The sequence below is a fragment of the Papaver somniferum genome, chromosome 8 (genome assembly GCF_003573695.1).
Source record: "Papaver somniferum cultivar HN1 chromosome 8, ASM357369v1, whole genome shotgun sequence".
NCBI classification, from domain to species: Eukaryota; Viridiplantae; Streptophyta; class Magnoliopsida; order Ranunculales; family Papaveraceae; genus Papaver; species Papaver somniferum.
The window spans coordinates 8,309,081-8,331,976 of NC_039365.1; the positions used below are offsets into that span (position 1 = coordinate 8,309,081).

At 36.0% G+C, this 22,896-nt stretch overlaps 3 protein-coding genes across 4 annotated transcripts in view; 2 read left to right on the forward strand and 1 right to left on the reverse strand.

Annotated features, from left to right (window-relative positions):
- Positions 1-1,435, forward strand: part of LOC113305017 (BTB/POZ and MATH domain-containing protein 3-like) — a 3,082-nt gene extending 1,647 nt beyond the window's left edge. The window contains exons 3-5 of the mRNA XM_026554133.1: positions 555-825; positions 983-1,259; positions 1,395-1,435. Coding sequence (XP_026409918.1) covers positions 555-825; positions 983-1,259; positions 1,395-1,435 — 589 coding nt within the window. The remainder of the gene's footprint in view (positions 1-554; positions 826-982; positions 1,260-1,394) is intronic.
- Positions 1,436-4,021: 2,586 nt separating this feature from the next.
- On the forward strand, positions 4,022-5,289 carry LOC113305018 (BTB/POZ and MATH domain-containing protein 3-like). Its single transcript, XM_026554134.1, has 4 exons — positions 4,022-4,257; positions 4,405-4,720; positions 4,817-5,093; positions 5,201-5,289. Exons 1-4 carry the CDS (start codon positions 4,022-4,024, stop codon positions 5,287-5,289), a joined length of 918 nt encoding a protein of 305 aa, XP_026409919.1.
- Positions 5,290-5,563: 274 nt separating this feature from the next.
- On the reverse strand, positions 5,564-8,866 carry LOC113304436 (protein PATRONUS 2-like). Of its 2 annotated transcripts, none has more exons than XM_026553554.1 (6): positions 8,731-8,866; positions 8,125-8,190; positions 7,854-8,015; positions 7,526-7,756; positions 7,334-7,389; positions 5,564-6,086 (listed from the first exon to the last, which is right to left on the reverse strand). In XM_026553554.1, the coding sequence occupies exons 2-6, from the start codon at positions 8,180-8,182 to the stop codon at positions 5,919-5,921; spliced, it is 675 nt and encodes a 224-aa protein (XP_026409339.1). In that variant the 5' UTR covers positions 8,183-8,190; positions 8,731-8,866; the 3' UTR covers positions 5,564-5,918. The 2 variants fall into 2 exon arrangements, with proteins under 2 accessions (XP_026409339.1, XP_026409340.1); XM_026553555.1 differs by having other exon boundaries at positions 8,125-8,220; positions 8,731-8,850.
- Positions 8,867-22,896: the final 14,030 nt, after the last annotated feature.

Below are 22,896 nucleotides of genomic sequence, written 5' to 3' on the forward strand. Positions count from 1 at the left end.
TGGAGGTGGTGGCGCGGTGGTGGTTGGCGGCGGTGGCGCGGTGGTGGTTGGCGGTGGAGGTGGTGATGGTGGTGGTCGGTAACGGTGGTGGCGGCGGTTGACAGTGGTTGTTTTTGGCGACGGCGGTGGTCAATGGTGGCGGCACAGTGGTGGTTCTGCTGGTGGTGTTATTTTGTGGTGGTGATAATATAATAGAAATTAATGGTGGGGTTGATTTTTATTTTTGTTGGGGTGATTTAAAATTAAAGGTGGGGTTGTTTTTTATTTTTGTTGGGGTGATTTAAACTAGAAGGCTAATATAGACAATTTATGTTAAATCGGGTTTTTTTAAACAATTTGTTTTGTTGGAGTTTTTGTATATGGATAGTGACACCTTTGGGGTTATAACTCGCGGCCCGTCCGCTGTTTTAATTATGGGTAATCCAAGTTTATTTTATTTTTTAATTTTTTTTAGCAACTAACTAGGATAGTTGACTGGTAATTTATTTCTTAAATTTTAAATTGCAGTTGAAGGCCTAGTGCATCATTGACATTTCCATACTGATTAATTTCAGGGGGGAAAAGAAGTTTGTGAAGAGGTCGGACTCGGAGACCTCAACTTATCTCAAGTATGATTGTCTTAGCATTGTTTGTACAATTGGAGTAGTGCAAAATCATGCTGAAACAATGCAGCCTCGTGTTGATGAGGGGAAACATTATGTTATTCCTGTACCTCCATCAGATATGATTCCGAATTTCAAGGGTATGCTGAAATCTGGAATTCGTTCTGATGTTACTTTTCAAGTTGGCAACGAATTCTTCAAAGCCCATAAGTCGGTTTCTTGGGTTGGTGTGTAACCCAGACATGGAAACAGTAGCCATTGAAGAGTTTGATCCCTTTGCCTTTAAGGTGCGGCTTTTAACAATTCATCATTCTGTTATCATAAATACGGTAGCATCTATGTTTTACCTCTGTGCATAAATTTACCATGATTTGTTGCAGGCCATGTTGCTATTCTTGTACTCAGATGAACTTCATGAACCACGTGAACTTTGTGATTTAGATCCTCATTGCACTTCAACTACAATTATACAACATTTGTTGGTTGCAGCAGATCGCTTTGTTCTTGCACGATTGAAACTCATGTGTGAGGAAAAATTATGTTCAGAAATAACTACAGATAGTGTGGCAACAACACTGGCCCTTGCAGATCACCACCATTGCTTGCAACTTAAAACTGACTGTCTAAACTTTGCAGCTGAGCCCGAAAATGTGGGAAGTGAGTGTTATATTTAGATTTCTGACAAAGTAGTTAGCTATTTGTACAGATTTCATGAGGGATGCCAAGTGTGTCAGTTTAGTTTCGGGTTAAACAACTATTTAATATCTTACCTATTAAATGTTTTATGTGTAGAGGTTGCGAAGTCTACACAATTGGAGAAGAGTAATCCCTGATTATTGATTGAAATATTGAAGACCAGTGTGCTGGTAAATGCAAAATGAAGCCTATATTACTTTTTTATGCTGGTCAATTTGTGTAGCTCGATAATTTGACTGCATCTATTTTGTTCATGATTTATAAAGGGGATACCAGTTCTACTAAATGTTGATACCGTTTCATATAGAATAAAAAGATCCCACCGATCCTGACCGTTGGATCGAAGAAATAGTATCAGCACTTAATAGGACTGGTATCCCCTTTATAAATCATGATTTTGTTATGTTGATCATCTTTAGTGAAGAAGTAAAATGATCGATACAAAATTTAAGTTCATTGAAATAAGTTACAGGTTTACTGTTTTTCCCCTGCTCACTTTTGATGGGCCTAAAGGTTTACATGTGATGATGGCTACGGGTGAGTATTTTATCCGTAATTCGCAGATTTAACCGGGACCAACCGTATTTTTGAGGGTGGATGTCCGGACCGTTCGCTAATGGGTTGGATGCGGATGAAATTTTTGAAATCCAACGGATTACGGATTGGACCCGGATGCAACCTTGATATTCCGTTGGACATCCATGTCCGTTAGTTAAGGGCATTTATATAGTTTCTAGAAAATATATAGATAGTTTTGGAATCTTTAAGGTGTTTGCTTGGAGTGTTGTCCATGACACTTCTATATTTATATATATATATATATATATATATATATATATATATATATATATATATATATATATATATATATATATGAAATTTGTAGGTTCTATAAGAAGTCATCTATATTGGCTTTATTTTTTCATTATAAATTTTAACCAACACAAATCCATTGGATCATCCGCCCCCAAATCCGTTCATCCGTGCATTCATTAGATGCAAATCCGTTGGATGTTGGATTGGATGCGGATGCCAAATTTGAAATCCGTAGTGAATTGGATTGGACGCGGATGAGGTAAAAACCGGTACATACCGGCCCATGCTCACCCCTAACGATGACTCAGGAAAATGATATTTCAGATTTTTACACAGGTAACCATTCTGCAAAGACTGTGAAGAAGAGAATGCTATTTTCTAACTCCAACTGGGGATAAGAATTCCTGGTCCTGTTTCAAAAAACGCTTCCCGTAAGTGAATTAAGGAGGGAATATACATATAGATGCTAAGTTTTATTTGAACATCAATATATTTGAAAAAAAAAAGGAAGATACTTAAATTCATAAATACAGATATCATGTAATATATTGGTAAAGTCACTGATTCTTGAGGTCAAGCTCGTCAATACCAAATTCTTTATAGATCAAAAAAAAGAAAAAGAAAAAGATCCATAATTAAATAATATCCTACCTGTAGAATTTTGTTGAACATTTGTTAAAGCACAAGCTGCACAACTCTTCGCGACTGTAGCGATCTACGTGATTCTGCCAAACTTACAAATGTTCTACAATGCAATATTCCTTAGAAGTCTCCGACTCTTGTTAGATTTGGTTGGACCTTTAAATGTTAGATTTGATTGGGCCTTTAATATTTGCGTTGAGCCCAATAGAATTAAGCGGTAAAAGACTAAAAAGATGTTCCCTCGTCCGATTTTTAGCGGAAATCATAGAAGTTGCATCGTTACAGCAAAACCTTGCTAGCATTTGTCAAATCTCAATCAATGTACATATAATATAGTTTATACGACGTACCTTGACAACCAAGTTGAAGATGAGGATTTCCTGCATAGCCTTTTCAATATTTGCAGCGATGACCTGGGCCATTATGAATTTCTAGGCAATCAGCATTTTTGCCGCAAGCATATCTTTTAAGAATCTTGTTGCATGTTTCTAACTTCCCGTTCCAAAATCAGAGGGACAAACGAGTACCCCTTGACAAAATTAAATCATCAACTCCAGAAAGACCAATGATTTTCTTTAACTTATAATTTGAATCGTGCTTTTCCATTAGGAATTGTTTCCTTACGGCAACCATAATAACAAACAACACAGGGAGATGGGGATACCTTATGGATCGATCCGTCAGTACAAACAGATGCAGCAAACCTACCTTAAATAACATCTAGCTTAGCCATATTTTTGACCCAATCAATGGCAAGTGTTGAAATTGTACGTACGTAGAGGTTTGCTGTTTGGTCACCGATTCCCGCTCTCTTCAGAACTTTGCCAGACTTCCAAATCTAATCTTCTAGAAGTTTCCTTGGAAGTATGCGACTTTGAGCCTTTATGTCTTTTGAGCGGTAACAGCCTAAAAAGTTTTCCCTCGTCGAACTTTTAGCAATTGTTGTCAAACTTTAAATAAGGTAATAACTAGAATTTTCTTATATATATAAAAGGAGTAGGAGGCAAGTCTATTGATCGCACTCCTGCCTAGATTGAATTTTCTCTATATCTCCTACTATCTTTTCTTTGTTTCACGCTTCTGGCCGTTCTAAACCAGTTTCAATATCTAAACATCATCCATGGCTCTAAAAAGGCCGGGAGCTTCAAAGTCTAATACTAATAATGATCATGAGATGTCTTCGTCGCGGTGGATTCATGAGACTGTGAAAGGTTCTCATGATTAAAGGATATTCTCTAGCAAAGGGAATGGGAGTTGGTAAATACATGACTAGTGGCAAGTTCACAGTTGGTGGTCATGAGTGGGTTGTACTTTTTAATCCAAACGGCAATACCGAAGATAGCAAGGAGTACGTATCCGTGTTCCTAAAATTAATAAGCCCTGGACAAGAAGTTAGGGTGTTGTATGAATTTAAATTACTGGACCAAAGCTCCAGTAAATATGGTGTTCATTATGTTAGTCCTGAAACTCCAATGACGTTTAACACACAAAGCTCAACATGGTACGTACGCACGTTCTGGGTATATACTGGCATTCTGCACTCCCAATTCTTCTCTTTCTTACTTATTTACTTCCAAATTCATGGATGCATATTATGAAAGGCCTAGCCTTAGTGCATTAATGACGTTTTCATATTGATTAATTTCAGGGGATGGAATAAGTATCTGAAGAGGTCGGAATTTGAGACCTCAAGCTATCTCAAGGATGATTGTCTTACCATCCATTGTGCGGTCAGAGTAGTGCAAACTCGTGTTGAAGAAGGGCAGCAATATGTTATTCCCGTACCTCCATCAGATTTGAGTCAGAATCTCAAAGGTTTGCTGGAATCTGGAGCTCATTCTGATATTACTTTTCAGGTTGGCGATAAATCTTTCAAAGCCCATAAGTCGATTCTCGCAGCGCGATGTCCACCTCTAGACACGGAAACGGTAGCCATTGAAGAGTTTGATCCCTTTGCCTTTAAGGTACATTATTTTGTTTTCATGCTTTAGATTCAAAAATACAGTAGTATCCATATTTTTACCTCTGTGCCCACCTTAATATTATATCATGTATTGCAGGCCATGTTGCTATTTTTGTACTCAGATGAACTTCCTGAATCACGTGAACTTTCTGATTTAGATCCTCATTGCACTTCAACTACAATTATTCAACATTTGTTAGTTGCTGCAGATCGCTTTGTTCTTGCACGATTGAAACTCATGAGTGAGTCAAAATTATGTTCAGAAATAACTGCAGATACTGCGGCAACAACACTGGCCCTTGCAGATCACCACCAATGTTTGCAACTTAAAACTGCCTGTCTAAACTTTGCAGCTAAACATGAAAATTCGGGAGGTGAGTGTTATATTTAGATTTCTGACAATGTAGTTAGCTATTTGTATAGATTTCGCGAGGGATACTTCATACTTCTTACTTCTTATCCATTAAATGTTTACGTGTAGAGGTTATCAAGTCTGCTGGGCTTGCGCGTTTGGAGAAGAACAATCCCTCACTAGTGATTGAGCTCCATCACCTCATCCGCACCTTCTAACTGAACCTAATTAGGATCTCAATTGCAGTTCGATTGCATCTATTTTGTTATGAAATGTTGTAGCAATTCTCATCAACCTTATTGTAGATGCCAAATGAAATGATTGATACAGTAGTCCATTGAGAAAACTCAGAAAAGTTACAAGTACACAGTTTTTCACCCAAATCAGTCTTTACGGTTCAGGAAGATGATATTTGGAATTCCCGAATAAGACATAACTTATTTTTCACAGGTCCAACCATTCTGCAAAGAGTCTGAAGAAAACAATGCTATATCACTGAAACAACTTGTATTAATAATAACAAACCAATACATTACATGATTCTTGTTCACAATAGAGAAGAAAGGAATGAACGAATTTCTTTTTCAATGCAACGTCTAAACTGAGTTCCACTACTACAAACAAAATCAACCAAGTAAGCAGTTTACTTAGATTTCTAAAGCGCGAAACAACATAATAGTAAACAATCTCTGCAGAAAGAGATCCAAGTTCCAAAACCAGTAGTAGTAGTAGTAGCAACTACTTGTAAGCCTACAGAACCTCTACAGAAAGAGACCCAAGTTCCAAAATCAGTAGTAGTAACTACTAGAGTACACCCACAAACCTTTACAAGTTCCAGCTTGAACATTTATGGCGATCCAAGTAACATCAGAGTAGGAGAAAATGCATATCGGTCCATCGAGGGAGAGGTACTGTAGTGTTCAGGAGTGCGGCATCGAGGTGGGGATCGAAATTCATAGAGTAACTCTGGAATCTCATCATACTCCAAAGACTTTAAAGAGCTGAATGAGTCAACCTGGAAACAAAATTTCAACACTGTTAAGTATGCTGCCGTGCTGTAGGAAACCCAAGTCTACTGCATGCTCTACTTTCTCATTTAAATCAGATTTAAGATAAATAGAGACTAACATAATCCTAACAGCAGACTTCATCCTTATACTATACTGGCTTCAAAGGAAACCGTAATTGAAAGCATACCCTACTTTCTCATTTGAATCAGATTTAAGATAGGTAGAGACTAGAGACTAACATATTCTTAACAGTACATTTCATCTATTTACTGAACCGACAATTCAAAGCTAAACAATATAAGTATGTATTGGTTTCAAAGGGAACCTAAATTGACAAGCATACCCCGACTTTCCCAATATGAATCGGACTAACATACCCCAGATTCATCTTCCGCGCAAAACATCAATTCAATACTAAACAATATAAGAATGTTTCAGAGCCATAGGAACCTAAGTCAAAAAGCATAGTTCACTTTCCCATTTCAAATTTCAAATAAAGATAGAGATAACCTATGTGTAGAGTCCCATTTAATCTTTCACACAGAACAACAATTCAATGCTACGAACCTAAGTCAAAAAGCATAGTTCACTTTCCCATTTCAAATTTCAAATAAAGATAGAGATGGCTTATGTGTAGAGTCTGATTTAATCTTTCACACAAAACAACAATTCAATGCTACGAAATAAGAATGTTTCAGAGCCATGGGAACCTACGTCAAAAAGCATAGTTCACTTTCCCATTTCAAATTGAGTCCGATTTCATCTTTCGCACAGAACAACAATTCAATGCAATATGATATAAGAATGTTTCAGTGCCATGGGAACCTAAGTAGAAAAGCATAGTTCACTTGCCCATTTCAAATTACAAATAAAAATAGAGATCGCCTAGCTGTATAGAGTCCATACCTATACTAACCCAGATTTGGCTTAGAACAACAATTCAATGCAATATGATATAAGAATGTTTCAGTGTCATGGGAACCAAAGTAGAAAAGTTCACTTGCCCACTTCAAATTATAAGTAAAAATAGAGATCGCCTAGCTGTATAGAGTCCAAACCTATACTAACCCAGATTTCATCTTTTGCCTAAAACGGTCGCAGGAATTAGGTTTAACACAGACCTGAATCTCATTATTTTTCTATGATTTTATTTGGATGTTTCATTCAAAATAACCATCTTAATTAATAAACTGGACAAAAAAATTAACCCTCAACCAACTAAAACATAAGAAACGGCGATCAAAACACATACCTTTGGTGGTAACGAAGCTGGAACAATGCGTGGCTTAGACAATTGCACAGAGAAATCTGCATGATTACAAGTTCAAATCTCATAAGAAACTAAGAACACAACTATGAAAACACATACATAAGAAAACTAATAACACAACTATGAAAGAAAACCTATTTGAAATACTTAGATAAGCTAGTAAAGATCAATTACCATCATCAAATCCAAGTGTTTTAAGAAGCAACTTGCTATCCATTTCACAATTTTGTGATTTAATACATTTCTGATGATCGTGTAGGAACCGCTCTCCAGCAATGTCATCTCTTTTCTTAGGATTAGTATTCTTTACTTCCTGCTTAAGAGACAATTTCCTCGAGTTTGTAATGTCACCCAGTGGTTTCCTAACACCACCACCCAGTCCTGATTTTCCCCCAACAGTATCCCCTACAAACAACAATTAGCAAATTGAGTCATTCTTCTGTAAACATTTTCACTCACGCAAATTCATTACTCTAATACAGTGAGTACCCCACACCCATACCTTTGAAATTTGATTTCACATTTGAATTGATGAAACCAGGCTTGATATACAGACCATTCTGCTCATTGTCAGATTTCTTCAACAGATTCTTCTTTGATGCTGCCTTGAGTGGAGATAGCTTTGAAGAATTTGTAATATTCGTCAATGCCTTTCGAGATGGGCCTAAAAGAACAAACACAACATTAGACCTTACAATTACATACTTTAAAATTTGCAATACACACTGAATTGCAGCAACACAAAGTAGGTTTAGAAAAGCAAAGGGACGTACCTCGAAAGTGAGAATGCAAATTCTCATCTTGCATCACTCCAAGAGTTCTTGTTGCCATTTTATAACCTGAGTGTAGTAGATCAAACTGGATTATTTCTACAGCAAAATCAAATGAACATAATAAGACTTACATCGACCAAAAAAAAAACCAATTCTATTCAAGAAGAACCAAAATCCTAATCTTACCCCCTTTCATCTATTTCAACATAAACCTTAACTATCTGCTCAATAAAACCTGATTCCTTCTATTCAAGAAACCTCAAACCCTAATTTCACCCCCAATTTTTTCTTCCGTTCGAAATCTAACCCAAATAATTCTTTAAAACTCAAGAAAACTAAAAACCATCCCCAATCCCCAATTTCTACTATTCACGTAAACAAAAACCCTAATTATTACCCCCAATTTTTCTTCTATTCAAAGTAAATCAAAACTCATGAGTTACTAGTATGATGCTTAATCTTTCTAAAATTAAAGAAAAACCCATGTTTAATATGCCTCTATATACCCAGAAAAACCAATCAAAACCTTCGGTTTATTATCAAACAACGAATTCATAAAGAAAAGAAGTAGAAGAAGATCTAAAAGAAGGATTATCAGAAACTTACAATACGGATCGCCAAATGAATCTTCTTCTTCTTTCTGTTTCTCTTTCAATTTCAATCTCAATCACTTTCTCGCTCTTTTTTTTAACTGCTTGTGTGATTTTCAGAAAAGTATTTTGGGGATTTTGGGGAGTTAAACTCCTTTTTATATAACGGCTAGTAGTGGATGCAACGGATATGTCCTCTGCACTTTACGCAAATACACTTGGATAGGCAAGTAATTACGGAGATGCCAATGGGAGTGTTTTACGAAAAATTATTTGTGCGTGGCGGACTACCTTAGTCCGACTCCAAACTAGTAAGCTAAATTGCTTGGCGTGGCTTGATATTTTCGGATATGGCAACATGACAAAATAGGGATTCAAATATCAAATCTGGGTCGTCTTTGTGTAATTATTTTTTTAATTCATAATCTAGTCCTCACTAATCAGGTTTATTGGTTAATAATAATTAATAAAATCTTAAGTATTTGCGGGATAGATTAGTGTGTATTTTTATTTGAATTTGTGTGAGTGAGGTGAGAGTAGAAGGAGGAAAAAAAAATTGATTGCAAAATTTTTTGTGAAAACGGAAGATGATTGTGAGTAGAGAATTGCAGCTGCTGAATCTTTAGCTCAACTACAACAGCAATCATATCTTCAATCTTCGGTTAATGATAACAACTCATAATTGCAATTATATGATGAACCAACACTCTTGGATCATGATTTCCGTGAGCATGAAGTGGTTTTTGAAAAACCAACCCAAGAAAGTAAACAAGTTCAACATACAATCATCTCCAACACACAGGTAATGCTGCTAAGAGGTCGAAAATTTGACTCTTTTTTTTGAAACCGCCATTTTTTCTCTGAAAAAGCTTGGTGCCAGCATACTCGTAGTATGAATACCACGCCGGCACCACCAGAACCGGCACGGTATTCATACTATTTACATGCCGGCAGACAATATCCCCCATTTTGAGACATTTTCCGGCGTGGTCTTCTACCAAAAAATCCATGCCGGCACGCAGTTAACTTTTTACCTACCACCGAATATTCCATGGAATATTCGGACCGGCATGGTTCACTCTAACTTTTCCATTCCGGTACCACTAGAAAAACATCCAGGAAGGCGTGGTATATAAATTATCGAGCACGCTGGTACCGTATTTCGGCGTGTGTTATAAATTACTGGCTACGCCGGCACCGGGTACCGGCTTGGAAACTTACATATCGAGCATGCCGGTACCACTATAAAAACATCCAGATATTAGTCACTTTGGTAGTAGATTACCGGCGTGGTTTTAAATTCATCGAGCATGCCGGCGCCTCTTTCCGGCTTCAACCCTTATGTAAAGAGCATGCCGGTATTACCCATTCCGGCATTTATGTTCAAGAATATACAATGCCGGTACTTTTTAAAATTATGTTCTCTTTTTCAAGTTTAGTTCTGGAATGCCGGCACTTGTTTCCGGATTTGGTTGTTTTGGCGGAACTGTCGTCGAGCATGCCGGAACTAGTACCCGGCATAGTAATTTAATATTTTTTGAAATAATTCAATTTTGTTTTCGTTCATTCCTTAGATTGTGACATACATTGATCCAACAAATTCCAAACCGCTTGGTCTGGATACGTCTGAATACTATAAAATGCCTCTGGTATGTTACCAAACAATACTTTTCACCTAGTTTTTAGAAATTTATGTGGGTATTGCTTATAATGAACCTTTTAATCTTCCATTGTTGTCCTTATGTAGGGAATAAAATCTCCGTAGGAAGCAATTTCTTAGGAAAAAGAGACGACTCTTAAGAACATGTGTGTGTTGGTGAGGAATACCCACGTTCAGATAATCATTTTGAGATGGTTTGCGAGAGAAGTGGGAAATACAAGAAGAAGGATAGCCATAAGAGAAAGGGTTATGTATATCCAAAGAAGACTAATATGGTATACAAGACTCGTAATAGGAAGAATAATTTCCCCTTTAAGCTTGTATTTCATTTAAGAGATATAGAAAAGGAATGGGATTGTACGGTGTGGTTTGGCCGTCATAACCACCGGGATCCGAAAGATTTTGTTGGTCACTCCCTAGTTGCGAAGCTAAAACCTCATGAATTCGATGATGTAAAGATAATGACCAAAGCATGTATCAAACCAAGAGTGATTCTCAGAGTCTTCAAGGAAAAGGATGATCAGAGCGTTTCTTCTCTAAGTACAATTTATAGCGCACAAGCAACCATTAGAAGGGTGGAATAGGAAGGGAGGACCGTTACACAAGAATTTGAGAAGATAGAGGGATTACAATTATCATTGGGCATTACGACAATTGAAATTATTGTTCCAGGAAAATCAATTTCCGAGGGTCATCATAACCGATCAAGATGACGCACTAATGAATGTTACATCCGACGTATTTCCGGATGCACAAAATTTCCGATGTACGTATCATATACGTCAAAATGTGACAAAACATTGTCATGCTTTGTTTGAACCCTCTAAGGCGGATATTAAGAAGAGAATGGTTTCTCAACTAGAGGAAGATGTTTGCAAGAAGAAACTATCACCCGAAGAAGAAGAAGATGAAAGAGGAAAGATTAAAGAACGAGTGGACAAAGAACACGATGAAAATCATAAAAGGTGGTTGGAATTTCTAAAGGATTGGGAGAAAGTTTATTGATCTCTTACCGGAGATATATATGAAAAGAGATTGAACATGTTTATTGCCAAATATAACGAAGTGTATCCAAGTGTCGTCTCATATTGTCGGGATAAATTATTGGATAAGTTCAAGGAAAAATTTGTGCATGCATGGACAAATCCGTATAGACACTACGGGAATGAAGCAACTAGTATAGCGGAGTCCGCTCATGGGAGATTTAAATATCTCATCCATTCCGGCCAAGGAAACATGGTTGCGGTCACCGAGGCATTTGAGCAATACTTTAAGGCTAATATTGATAGGATCAAGAAGGCTTTTGAGAAAAGCTCAATGGAAAGGATGGCATCACATTTTCGATATGGTAAATTGATCAAGGAATAGAATTAAACGTCTCACAATGGGCAATAAAACATATGATTAAACAAATGGAAATGGAGATACACTACGGCAAACTGGTTGATGTGTGTATTTGTCCTGACATGTCTTCGTTGGGGCTTCCGTGTCGTCATATGCTTGTGAAGTATGAAGAAGTGATACCTATTGAGGTTATTGATCCGTTTTGGAAGCAACTATCTTTTGACCCTCTCCCTACGAAAGCTCCCGGAAAATACTAGAAAAGTAGTCACAAACATCTTCATCTTATCGTTTGTGATTCCACAATATCTTGTTTCGTTAATCGATTAAGATTATTGTGAGGTGATTGATAATACTAGGATGTTCTTCGGGAATATAAGTCCGGGTTATCAATTGGTTCTTGTTCACCTTAAATTATCAAAAGATGGAACAAAAACTCATAGGTATATCTGTGGGAGACAAATTTATCTATTCTATAGAATTTTCTATGTGAGACAAATTTGTTTATCAAGTCTTCGACTTTAGGTATTAGCAACTCTTAGTTGTGGGTGAGATAATCTAAGGGAATCAAGTGCACAGAATCTGGCGTGGTTCAAGAGGCGTAAGGAACGCGAATGTACCTTGATCAGTGTGTTGTTCAAATATGGACTAGGTCTCGGGCTTTTTCTGCATTTGCGGTTTCCTCGTTAACAAAATTTCTGGTGTCTGTGTTATTTATCTTTGTAGTAGGCTAGTGTCTGTAGCGGCTTAATACAGTGTGTTGTTCAAATATGGACTAGGTCTCGGGGTTTTTCTGCATTTGCGGTTTCCTCGTTAACAAAATTTCTGGTGTCTGTGTTATTTATTTTCCGCATTATATTTTGTTATATAATTGAAATATCACAGGGTGTGCGTTGAATCGAACAATTGGTAGATCCGACTTTGGTTGTTGATTGAAATTGATTGATCCTTGAACATTGGTCTTTGGTACCATTCAAGTTATTTCTCTTATATTCAATCAGGCTCGCAAATTCTTATTTGTTTGATTGCGGATTGAATTGAGAAATTGAGATATAACTCTTTGATATACTTTTCATAAGATTGATTCTAACTGTCTAGTTGATTCTCTTGAAAGTATATTGGAGTTAGTCCAAACAGATTGCTAAGCGAAATGTTGGGTGAGGTTGTTAGACCCCCGCTTTTTCAGTTATGATTTTCTTTAAAGGTACTTTTTCTGCAGCTTCTAGTCTTACTAAATTGGCCTTGAATGATTTTAGCTATTGTACTGGTCTAGAAAGAATAAACAGAAGACCTCTTTATTCTCTGCTTGTATTGATGAGGTCACTGTTGAAGATATTATTCTAATTTTGGATTGTTCAAAAGGAGATTTTCCTGTGAGATACTTGGGAGTGCCTATTTTAACCATTAGACTCCCTTATAAAGACTGTCTTCCCCTGATAGAGATAGTTTTTGATAGGATTCATTCCCCGAAAGCTACTTTAGTTGCTTTTCCTGGTGATTGTTAGTTATTCAGACAGTTTTAAGTGGAATGTGTTAGAGCATTTCTTGGTCGAACTCACAAGCGTTGCTATCTCAAGCTTGTTGTCAAATTTAGTTGTCAAAACTATATCTTGATTTCTAGCCTGCAATAGTTAAGTCTTGCATTAGGATAGAAGTGTAGTTGAGAGCGTACATCACGACAGACATCATTATGTTCTACCGTTTGAAGGCTAAGATCAACCGAAACTTTTGGAGAACTTCTTCAACAAAAGGTAAGTGAAGACTGAACCACTTATTTCTCAAGTTATATTCATCTTTATCTCTGTGAGACGTTTTCACATAACTAACTAGACTATCATAAGTATATCAAGAATTTCGAGTCAATTTTATCTTGGTAATTAGTTCTCGAAATATATATGACTAAGCTTGATGAACATTTTTTCATACATGATGAATATCGGTTAAGAACAATTTATTGTTCATGATTTAAATTATGATTCAATATTATCATTCGAAAATACCATGGAACAATGATGTGTTTCATTGATGTTGTTTGGGAATGTTTCGAATTGATCTAGAGAGAAATATAGAACATATGAGAATCTGGATAAAGGACAGTATGCATACCAGTTTCACAAACTAGGAAAATTGTTATAGGTCCGGAGCCGCAGTACATGTACCCAGTAGAAATACCGGAGTATCTATATATCAATAGTGACTTAGTGGTACACATATCCGACATCCATACCACAAAAAGTTCGTGAACCTGAAATGGTACGCATACCTAGTATGCATACCGAAAAAGAACTGTCGGTTTTGAAATCGGTACGGTATCCATATCTGGTGGAAAAGTTATGTATGTTCAGGAACTTATCTTTTCCTTAACGGTACACGTACCCGGTACATTTACCATGAAAAATATAGTAACATGGTTAAGCACACGTACTTACCTAGTCGAACATTTTCAGATGCACATAAAATTATTTATGTGAGATAATTAGCATTTGAATAAATCTCTAAGAACACTATATAAACATGATTGATTACATTATAACCTATGGTTGTGACTCAAACTTAAAGTCTTAAGTGTTTACATTATAACCATTCATGAACGTTATCTTTGTACATGGTTCGGTTACGGTTCATCCTAACCAGAGTGTATATCTTTTTATGTTAATCATATTCAAAGATTCATCTAACGGTGGATATTTTTTGCTTGGTTCAAAAGCTATCTTAGCTTAAACCTAAAGAAACCTATGCTTTGAAAGTATGTATAAGGGGAACCTCAAGCAACTGGGATGTTAGAGCATTGCTCGGTTTAACCCACCAAGCATTGGTATGTCAAGTTTGGTTGTCATATTTTAGTGAATAAAAACTCATTTAAAGAGTCGCTTGATTTTTACTAGAGTCAACTTCGTATAGGTTAGCTTTGAAAGTATTTGGATTTTAGACTTACAAGTATTACATGAAGACTTGAAGATGTGAAGAAGTATGGAGCTACAACAACAACAATCATCCTTCCTCTTGAGGTTAGTGATATTTGAATTGAAGTGTTTCATTCCCTAACATATCTTTCAAGTCGTGCATATTGAAAACGAAACTGCGAAGCTGTGTATGAAACTCTAGATAGACATAGTATTAAGGAATACAATACGAGGTTTATTGCTTAACCATTAAACTTTGTATATAAGACATTGACATAATCGTTTAAATGCTATTGTGATTATTTATGGGTGTGGGAAGATTTCATCCTAGGAAACAATGTTTTTACATTAGTTTAAAGGAAGTAAGTTCACAAACTTGTTTGTGGATTGAAAGGGAAATCGCTAGGCTTATTGGTAATGTTATTCATTGCAAATCTATTTTGAACTACTAATATACGTGATGTATATAACCTATCATAAACTTGTTTATGTGGCTGGTAAAACTATTCACGGATGCCTGACTTAAGCTATTGGTATAACTTTTATTAGTAAAACCGATCTTAAGTAATCACTCAAGATGGTATGGTCGATACCGTGTAAATAGAAACTTTTATTAGTGAAAGGGGAACCGATCCTAGTAAGAAGTGCAGGTAAATTTGCAAGAGGGGAATCGATCCCTGTAAGAGGTGCCACAAGTTATTAGTGTGAGGGGAGCCGATCCTACGAACATGTGCAACAAGTTCTTAGAATTGAGGGGAACCGATCCAATGCACATGTGCACAAAATTACAGGTAGTTACCATAAGTATGTGGGGAACCGATCCTAGTACCTAGTCAACCGAGTTTTGGTAACTACTGTAACTATGCACAGTACTCACATGGAGGTAGAATCGAAACTTTTTTTTGGTAGAACCGTGATACCCATGATTGGTGATTTGATAGGATAATCAATCACATGGTTCTAGGAAGTCGAATTCTTTTAATTTTCAAGATTGTAAGTATGAAAGAGGACTTAAAAAGTAAGGATGTCGTCATTCTTTGAACGCGGGTTGTAACTCTTATCATTAATTATTCAAAGATATTCCTTGATAGCTAAGGAGAATCCAGGATCGAAATTAATTGAGAATATTTTTTGTTAAAGGTTTCTTGGTTTTTATACGGTATTAATTTCCAGCAATTAAATACATATCTTTAGAAAATAATAATTAGTAATGTGCATTTACTGATTATAGATTTCTCTATTGGAATTTCGGTCAATATTTGGACAAAGCATTTCCAGAAATTATGAAAACCGATTTTATGTTTATTGCATGTCTTTGAGAATACTCGGTTTTGGAAATTACTTGGTGTCCAAACTTCCTTGTATATAAATACTGAAGTTTGCAATTCTAGCAAACTAATCCTCAGAGCCAGCAAAACTACCTCAGTTGTGTTGTTACTGGTGGAGCCGCCTATTCGGAGAGGAAAGTACCCTAATTAGGCGAAATCTCTTACGGCCGCTCGGTTTAAAGACTTATTTGGGATTGAGAAGCTATATTAGTACCGTTGGTGGAAAACTAGATAATTGCAGTTTATTATTAGTTTTCGATTGATTTGATTAATTAACGGTGGTTGAACTTTTATTGCACCTAGTTTGTTTATGCTTAAGAATCTTCTCTTCTGATATAAGATTCACGCAAACTAGATCGAAGTTTCGACGGGGATCTTTATACTGTTTGTAGATCTAAAGACGTCTTGTGATAATCCGACGTTAACAAACTCCGTTTTGTGTGGATTGATCATAAGAGATTCAAGTTGATTGTGTGCAGGTGTTTATTGAAGATCAAAGAAGATTTGAAGACAAGAAGACTTTTTGGGTTCATAATATTTGATGTGCACGATACTTGTTTCGGATGGAAAGGGATCCGACTATAATCATATTTATCCTTGTGATAACCGTGATTGATTAGTTATGTAGATCGGCATCAATACACTTCTTGTGATTAATATTATTGATTGTTTAAGGCTTACAATCACTTTGGTGATCGGTAAGAAAGAAATCTAAGGACCCGAGAAAGGTGTTTATGTGTTAAACGAGAGATCCTTTGTCAAACTCATATCACTTGGTTGAAAAGAGTTGTTACCGAACAGATTTGTTATTCCTTTACTGTTTGGAATATGAACCCAAGGAATTGTTCCAAGTGCGTGAATTATTACAAGTTTGAGGCGCAGGGATACTAAGGAAACTAGATGAATTATAGGTTTAGTTACTTGGTCTCAACTATACGAAGTTGGTTTAGATTTTGTATAGCGGATTAATTTTGAGAGTATTCAATCTGTACTAGGTCCCGAGGTTTTTCTGCATTTGCGGTTTCCTCGTTAACAAAATCTTGCTGTGTCTTTTACTTTCTATTTCCGCAATTATAATTGTTCTTATTATAATTAGAAGTAAAATACATAAATGTTAATTCCCAGTTATTTGATAGATAATCCTATAGCATTTGGTTAAGTCCGAACCTATTATCAAGTAAACATACTTCGTTGTTGTATTGTACCGATCTCGTATCCATAGACGATCACACGAAGTGTTCAACCGATTTGTTGTATTGTCTCGACTCAGTCCATAAACAATCACTTTCGGAAATAATGGACTTATAGGTGGAAAAGTTTTAGATTGAGGTATATTTGGGTGCCCTCGTATTTTTATGGGATCTTTGAATCCCGACACTATCTTTGTGTGTCCTAGTTGTAAACTAGATTCGTCCTCTTCCTAAAACCCTTTTAGAGTTTAGCGACTAAAAAAACTTCATAGGGATTCGTGAAGCCAGGACTAACTATATTTTATCTTGATAGTCCATGTATCCTGATGTTGTTTGATTGTTGAGCTTGCTCTATCATTCAAGATAGATAAAATTCGTAAATTTCTCTTCGTCTCAGACTTTGTGATTCCACAAATTTAATACTTGTGAGGTAAATAATAATCTAGGCTGCTCTTCGGGAAGCATAAATCCGGATTTTGAGGTTTGCTAGACTTTGTCTATTGCTATCGATTTCCAGTTTCACCTTGATATACGATCAAAAAGTAAATCGCATATAGGCTTATTTGTGGGAGGAAGATTGGTTTAAAGTATTCAATTGATTTGAAGTAACTCTTAGGCTGTAAAGGACGTTAGCTAAGGGAATCATTTGCGCAGAGTCCTGCTGGTATTCAAGAGGTGTAAGGAGCGCGATTGTAACTGAATTGCTGAGAGGGTTTAATTCGGTATAACCTACATTCCGGTTCGAAGTTAATTTATAGTAAGATGGTGTCTATAGCGGATTAATACAGTTTGGTGTTCAATCTGAACTAGGTCCCGGGATTTTTCTGCATTTGCAGTTTCCTCGTTAACAAAATTGTTGTTGTCTGTGTATTTCTTTTTCCTTGTTTATCTTTATAATTGAAATATCACAGGTTGTACGTAAATCAATCAAAGTAGATACATCCATCCTTGTTTGTTGGATAAGACTTGATTGATTCTTGGATATTGATCTTTGGAGTCGTCCAAGAACTGTCACATGCAAATCAGGTTCACCGACTTGTCTTTGTAAACATTCTGATTGTGAGAGAAAGAGATTCATTAAGTTGAACTCTCGGAATTGTATTTAAGTTTGTCCATACATGTTTCCTAAGAAAAAGTTAGTGGTGTATTTTGGTACCCCCATGTTTTCAATTAGTATCAGAGCAGGCAAACACGTTTAAGACCTAATAAGTATGTTTTTGAAGCAATCTGACTACATGGACAAGAGTGTAATCTCGATAAACGTACCACCAGCCTTTGATGACACGAACTATTTATGGTGGAAAATTGTTATGCATTTGTTTTTACACGCATGTGACTTTGAGACATGTAAACTTGTAGTTATTGGATACGATGCACCGACAGTTGTTAGAGACAGAACCACTGTTGCGAAGCTACTAGGAGAATATAGTGATGCCGAGATAAATGTTATATATAAAGCATAATTTTGACGGTTTAAATGATATTATCCACTCTATAAGCCCAGATCTTCAGCACCATGTGACTTCGTGCACTAGGTCTAAAGATGCTTGGTATATCTTAGAAACCGTATTCGAAGGAGATACCTTATAGAAAGAATCTAAGATTCAAAACCTAAATTCTAACTGGGAAACTCTTCGTATGACTGATGAAGAATTGTTTGATGAGTACTCAAAAAGTGTCTGGAATTGTTAATGCTTGTTTTGCATTAGGGAAGACCATTCCCCAAAAGGACATTGTGATGCAAATTCTCTGATCTTTACCATCAAGATACGAGTCTAAGAAAGATGCTATCATGGAAGGAAATAAATTTCAAACTCCTTCTAGAAATACTCTAGTTGGAAAGTTAAATATATTTGATCATAAACTGCAATCCAAAGGCGGAAAGGATATTGCGTGCAAGGCACTGAAAAACACTGAAAACTCTTAAAAATGAAAGTGTTGATAACTCTGTGAACAATCTTGTTAATTCTGATTTTTCAGATGAAAATCTTGATAACTCAGTTTTCATTGATCACAAGATAGTTTAGAGAACTTCTTAGGAAGAAAAATAAACGTTTCACTAGAGAAAAGTGTTAGAGCATTGCTCGGTCGAACTCGCATGCGTTGCTATCTCAAGTATGTTTGTCAATATTAGTGATCAAAATTATAAGTCTTGATTTCTAGTCTATTATAGATAAGTCTCGGACTAGGATAGAAAGTGTAGTTGATCTCAAGGACTTCATGGCGATTCATCATACAAGTAGAATAACTACTCAAGGAACCGGTGGAACTTCTCGACAAAAAGGTATGTGAATACTTGAACTTATATCTATCACTCAAAAGTCTATATACTCTATCTCCTACTCTTTGAGACAATAAGTCATGTGCTATATATATAGACTTTGATTATGCACATTTGGTATTTCGAGTCGAGTATACCTCGGCTATCTATATCTCGAAATATGAGTTGGTAAACTTTTCACTTTAACCAAGTTTATCTTTACCATGTGATGAAAGTCATGATATGTTTCAATCATCTTGAAAATTGCTTTGACGATAAATGGTGTAACAATTATATATTGTCCTCTAAGAATGTTTCAATGATTGAAATGAGAGTTTAGATTACATAACCAATGGTGGACATAAGCATTATTGTGGAAACACATTTATGTATAAGTTCTATTCCTTGAACCAAAGTTTGCGAACTTTGTTGATCAAGAGAACCGGAAGAATGGCGTGAGCCAAGTCCGCGAACTTTCGAAGTTCTCAAACCCGAGAATTTATGCTGGAGTTGAAAAACTATTTGCGAGAAACTATGTCCGCGAACCGGCGAAGTTCTCATACCCGAGAATTTCTGATGGAGTTTGTAAACTCTGCCCGGTAACTTAAGTCCGCGAACCTATTCTGCGAACTTGAGAAGGTTATATATCTGAAGATGATTTCTGAACTTAAACTTAAAAAAGACTAAGGAATGCAGTTTGCAAACCGTGGATATAAAAGTTCATGAACCGATTCAAGTGAATCAAATCATTTTTGCTTCAATTGTATCTTGTGTAGTACATGAGATTTCCTTGCAATTGAAAAACTCTCTAACTAGTTCATTTGAAATCATTTGAACTAGTTATGGTGAAGAAGAACGTGGTTGATATGGAATGCTCATATGGCTAACCTTTTGGTTAACTATTGTTGAACCAACAAGTGCATACGTTTGGGTATGGTTAACAAACCTAGAAGCGTGCATTGTCAAGTGTGTGTAACAAGCTAAGTTTTCGATCTAACGGTTGAGAAATATAAGCTTGAATCTAAATCAGGTTTTCATCTAACGGTGGATATTGATTGCTTTATTACCAAGGTAACTTAATTGCAAACCCTAATTTGAAAGACTATATAAGGGGAACTCTGGTATCTGTGCTAAACTAATCCCCACACCTTACGTGTGATACTAGTTTGCATACTAGAGTCGGTTCTCTTTTAACCTTTGGTTTTCTTCTTCTAAAACCAGGTTAACGACTTAAAGACTTCATTGGGATTATGAAGCCAGACTGATACTACTTTTATCGTAGTTGTGTGATCTGATCTTGCATCTTCTATCGTACGAGTACAATCAGATTGATTGGCTTGAGATATATATCTCCGATATGCAAGATATAAAAAGTAATCACAAACATGTTCGTCCCATTGTTTGTGATTCCGCAACATCTTGTTTCGCTACCATACGATTAAGATTGTTTTAAGGTGATTAATTACTCTAGGCTGTTCTTCGTAAATATAAGAACGGATTATCAATTGGTTCCTGTTCACCTTGATTATTATCAAAAGACGGAACAAAAACTTTTAGGGTTTATCTGTGGGAGACAGATTGATCCTTTGATAGACTTGTCTGTGTGAGACAGATTTGTTTATTATCAAGTCTTCGACTTTGGGTCGTAGCAACTCTTAGTTGTGAGTGAGATCAGCTAAGGGAATCAAGTGCGCAGTATCCTGCTGGGATCAGAGGCGTAGGGAGTACAACTGTACCTTGGATCAGTGGGAGACTGATTGGGGTTCAACTATAGTCCAGTCCGAGTTTATCTTGGAGTAGGATAGTGTCTGTAGCGGCTTAATATAGTGTGTGTTCAATCTGGACTAGGTCCCGAGATTTTTCTGCATTTGCGGTTTCCTCGTTAACAAAATTTCTGGTGTCTGTGTTATTTCTATTTCCGCATTATATTTGTTTATATAATTGAAATAATACAGGTTGTGCGTTTGAATCAATCAATTGGAAATCCGACCTTTGGTTGTTGATTAATATTGATTGATACCTGGATATTGGTCTTTGGTACCATCCAAGTTATTCCTTGTATTTGATTAGAACTCGCAGTTCTTGCTTGAGTAAATCAAATCGGAATATGCAATCAAATTAAACACAAAAAGTGATCAATTCAATTGATTATGCTCAACATAAGAGAACTTATGAAGACACGAAAATACTCAACTAGATTAATTACAAGAGAACCCATAATTAATCTAATTGGAATACACAACCAAACTAATCACAATAGTAATCAATTTAATTGTCATTTTTTTTGCTCGACATAAGAAAACTTACGAAGCAATAACTAAATAACCAAACAAGATGATTAATTTAGTTCAATATGCTCGACATAACATATCTCACGGAACAACAACTAAGCTAAAAAAATCAACTTGGTTGTATAGTGCTCAACATAAGATACATTACAGAGCCTCACAGTAATACATAAAATATGGATCAGGGATGATCAATACTGCGGAATACACAATGATTCATTCTATTTTCCACCACTATTTGCATAACGATACTAATAGACATAATCCTTGAAGACAAAAGATTTTAACCTATTTTCCATCAAATATTTGACAATATAGGCTTAAGTTTTGTATTTGTCAAAAGTCCATTCATTCTTTTACCAGTACGTGAATACCGATCACGAACGACTTTTCTTTTGACAAAGTATGGGACAAACATAGTTCACGGACGTAAACACCAATATCCCATATATAACAAATTGCAATATAACAAATCATAAAGATTAATATTGCAAAAACATCATCTTCCCAATAGTTTGTAGAATTTAAACCAATAAACCCAAAAAAAAGGAACAAGAAGATGAAAAATAATAACTATGTATAGTCACAATCATTGTTATTCAAAGCACTAGTTATTCTTCCAACTAAACCAAAACAGAAGACTTACTAGGCATTGTAGATCTTTCTCGGAGCATCTACAGAAAATTTCTTCTTATTATTGAAAAAAACCATTGATTATGGGATCGTTCAATTCCTCTAAATCTTCAGAAATATCAGTTAACTCACTAAGTTCTCTTTTTAGATCACGCAGGGTATTCTTGGTCAGAGATAACCTTTGTTCATAGTAAGTTATCTCTTCTAAAGAGGAAATGATTCGAGATTTTAAATCATTTCACTTGTTGATGAAAACTTCCACCATGTCTCTAGCACGACAGACGATAAAGAGACAACTAGAGGAAGAACCTTCTCCATTGGTTGTTGACTTATTCTTTATCATTCTTGAGGAAGTGATTCCTTTGCACAGATGTACATTGACTGCTTTTACTGCATCTCTTTTGGTAGTACCTCTAGTTACAGGAGCCATGAGAACGTAATTGAAAGAAGAGGAAAACAAACAATAAAATGAGATTTAAAAGTGTCAAACCCTAGATCATTTTGACACGGTCTTCCAAAAAAATAAATTACCTACACAAATATAAAAGGAAATTCACAAACATTGACTTGAGCCACTTC

Bases quoted from the DNA above. Each gene is read 5' to 3' on its own strand.
- LOC113305018 (XM_026554134.1), top strand. From the start codon at position 4,022: ATGACTAGTGGCAAGTTCACAGTTGGTGGTCATGAGTGGGTTGTACTT. The intron at 4,721-4,816 runs GTACATTATTTT...CATGTATTGCAG, and splicing joins TTGATCCCTTTGCCTTTAAG to GCCATGTTGCTATTTTTGTA. The intron at 5,094-5,200 runs GTGAGTGTTATA...GTTTACGTGTAG, and splicing joins TAAACATGAAAATTCGGGAG to AGGTTATCAAGTCTGCTGGG.
- LOC113304436 (XM_026553554.1), bottom strand. From the start codon at position 8,182: ATGGCAACAAGAACTCTTGGAGTGATGCAAGATGAGAATTTGCATTCT. The intron at 7,390-7,525 runs GTAATTGATCTT...GTAATCATGCAG, and splicing joins AACACTTGGATTTGATGATG to ATTTCTCTGTGCAATTGTCT. The intron at 6,087-7,333 runs GTATGTGTTTTG...TTTTGTTTCCAG, and splicing joins CAGCTTCGTTACCACCAAAG to GTTGACTCATTCAGCTCTTT.